Raw genomic sequence first — 2,978 nt, forward strand, 5'->3', positions numbered from 1 at the left:
CAACACCCAACCAATCCTGCTCAGGCCTTTACTTGCTGGCGGTCCTGCTGGTTCTTCTACTGGCGATAGGCATGCCTATTCACTGAACATTCTGCTCGCCATTGCAAAAAAACCAGCCTCTCAAGATGAAGACTCCCTGATAGGTGCTATCACACTAATGGCAACAAATGCGGGATCCTTTCGTAAGCTTTACAAACACAGCCCTGGCGAGTTTCAAGAGATGGTGCACTATGTGCATAAAACACTTGGAGTATGTGGTCTAAACCGCATATGCTTCTTCGTTAACGCATCTCTTTATAGAAGGACACCTTTACCGGATTAATCACACGCCTGCACCAGAACATTATCTTAAAACTCAGTGCCTACCTGGAAGAGAAGGGGAATGGGGTGAATAGGCCTGAACGCGAAATAGGCGAAGCTGCATTGAAGGATTGGTGGAATGTTTGGTGCAAGTTGGCGGGCAAGCCGGTTCCAGAGGAGATTGCATGGTAGAGCTGTGGACATTCTTTGTGAATGTGGGTATTATGCATAAATGAACTGTCAAACTTGCAGTACAGTCAGGGACAGCATGAAGCCTTCTCCAAATTCCCGCTGCGGAGTGCACACACAGAGAGCCCGACGTGCAGGACACACTCTGTTGCGCTGATGCACACTCACCGTGCCTGCCGCTCGCCGCGGTGTGGGCACCGCTCTCGAGCTCAGACCGCCCCGACGCGGACTCCCTGTCGGATACTGCGCCCCGACGCTGATGTGTCTAGACGTGCGTTGACGGCCGATAGCCGAGGGGGAGAGGACGTCTGAGAAAGGGGTGATGAGGGAGAGTAAGGGCTCGAGTTCCCTAGGATGGGTGACCACGACCGTGTGTGCTGCGATACTGCCGACTCTGCTACACTGCGGGCCAATATATCTCGTCGCACTCGTAGATGCAGCTGCAGACACGGACGCGGACACAACCACAGACGCAGTCGACGATCCTTTACGCTTGGTCGAGAGCGGAGCGTAACTCACCAATAAGCCAAACGCAACAAGACGTCCACAGACGTTGACAAGCGGGGCCGAGGTTTAGAGGGAAGGGAGTGGGAGTTTTCTGGGGAGTCTCCTGGACCCCCCGTTGACTATGTACAGTGTCCTATCTACGCAACGGTACTCGGGGCCGACCTACTCGGCCTGTGCGACATCGCAATTGAGGCACGCCTCGAGCAGCGTGCGGTGGGTACGATCGCGCTGTCGCGCTCTGCGCCACTATCTCTCTTGAGCGTATTACTGCCCCAGGGCACGCCCCGCGCAGCCGCGTCCATTCCTCCTCCGCCCCGGTGCGAGTGGCTTCGACCCGGGCCTCCAACGTGGGCACCCCAACTCCAGTGCGGCCTGCGGCGCGACATGCCTCCAGTGCGACACGACATACCTCGGGTCCGGCAGTTTGCTGGCCTCAGAAGCGGTGGATGCTCATCAACGCGTGCCCCGCGTGGCCCCGAGCCTCCCCGAAGGCCGCCTGGACGCCCACGCACCACCCCCATTCGCCACCCGCGAGTCGAGCAAGGCGAGCCGCGCTAAGCAGCCCCGACCGAGAGCGCCAAGCCCCGCCAAGAATCGGGGTTCAAGGGCAGTACGAAACACCCGATACGCTCGTCGGGGGTTGCGGCGCATACGCCCCCGCCCACCAATCACACCGCGTGGTACGCGCGGCCCCGACAGCCTAGGCAAGGCCAGTAGAGCGCAGCCCCCATAGTGGCCCAATCATCCTTCCCATATGGCTCCGGCCCCTCCTGTATATACGCGGGCCCCGAGCACCAGGAAATGCACTTCCTTTTACCCCTTCAGAGCTCAAGTTTGCATTTGCGCCTGCGTCTGCGACTGCGATCCCGACCGCATTCGCGAGCCTCCTCCAATAGCACCCCGACGCCCTTGTCTACGTCGAATACAGTGAGCACTTCCTATACGTCACAGCGCACCGGTATCCCGCCTCGCATCGCGTCCGCGCAATCCCTTACCCCTGGGTCAGGAGCAATAAGCTCGCGCGACCCCCTCCCTCCGCTGCGCCTCCGTGTTTGTAGGGAACTCGGGATCGTACTCGGAAACCCCCACACACACAAGTCACTTCTTGGGTCTCGTCCTCTTGGCCCATCGACCCCGGCGTCCTAGCGGCCGTTACGGGAGGCTTGAGTGCATCAACAGCCACTAGGACTTCGGGGTCAATAGGCCAAGAGGACAAGACCCGAGAAGATCCTGAGTTCCCTACAAATGCGGGGGGCGTGAGGACGGGCCGTGCAAGCATACCACTTCTGGCCTGGGAGGAGGGAGTTGCGCAGACCCTACTTGTTGGGCATGACACAACATGGGATATCAGGGTGCGTGGACTTTGGGGAGGTACTCACTGTACGCAGCAGAGCAAGGACGTCAGGGACACTATTGGGGAAAGACGCGCTGATGCTGTCAAAGTTGCGGTGATGTGTCTAGACGTGCATCGATGGCTAATAGCCGAGGGGGAGAGGACATCTGAGAAAAGGGTGGTGAGAGAGAGTAAGGGCTTGAGTTCCCTAGGACGGGTGGCCGCAACTGTGTACGCCAAGGGGGAATCTGCATTCTCACAGCCCAAGGGCGTAGGTATTTACAGGGCCAGCCAAAACCGTGCTACGGTGATCAGAAAGTTTCTACGGAATGTCCATTGCAGAGGGGACTGGCGCCCGCAATGCACCAGCCGCCTGCCGCGTAAACGCGGAACATGCCCATGTGCCCCGACGGGCTGGCAACGCGGAACGCACCCCCTCCGCTCATGTCTGCCCATGCGGTCGTGAAATCGCGCAATAAGCCATTTTTGCGCGAGTGCGAGGCTTCCGTGCGTGCACCACGATGAGGCCTCTGCCCTGTTGAGGTCTCGCAAACCCATGGAAACCATGAAAAGGATGGCAGGCAGATGGTGGCTCGGTATCGGGCATATCAGCGGCTCCAGTGCGGGTCTCCAACGCGGTGCACCCAGC

The 2,978-nt window shown here is 59.0% G+C and overlaps 1 protein-coding gene across 1 annotated transcript; it reads left to right on the forward strand.

Moving 5' to 3' along the window:
• Positions 1-220: 220 nt before the first annotated feature.
• Positions 221-492, forward strand: TRAVEDRAFT_54744 (uncharacterized protein; the record flags this gene model as incomplete). Its single annotated transcript, XM_008047687.1, has 2 exons — positions 221-250; positions 301-492. The coding sequence occupies 2 exons, from the start codon at positions 221-223 to the stop codon at positions 490-492; spliced, it is 222 nt and encodes a 73-aa protein (XP_008045878.1).
• Between the last annotated feature and the right edge of the window lie 2,486 nt (positions 493-2,978).

Source organism: Trametes versicolor, assembly GCF_000271585.1.
Source record: "Trametes versicolor FP-101664 SS1 unplaced genomic scaffold TRAVEscaffold_139, whole genome shotgun sequence".
NCBI classification, from domain to species: Eukaryota; Fungi; Basidiomycota; class Agaricomycetes; order Polyporales; family Polyporaceae; genus Trametes; species Trametes versicolor.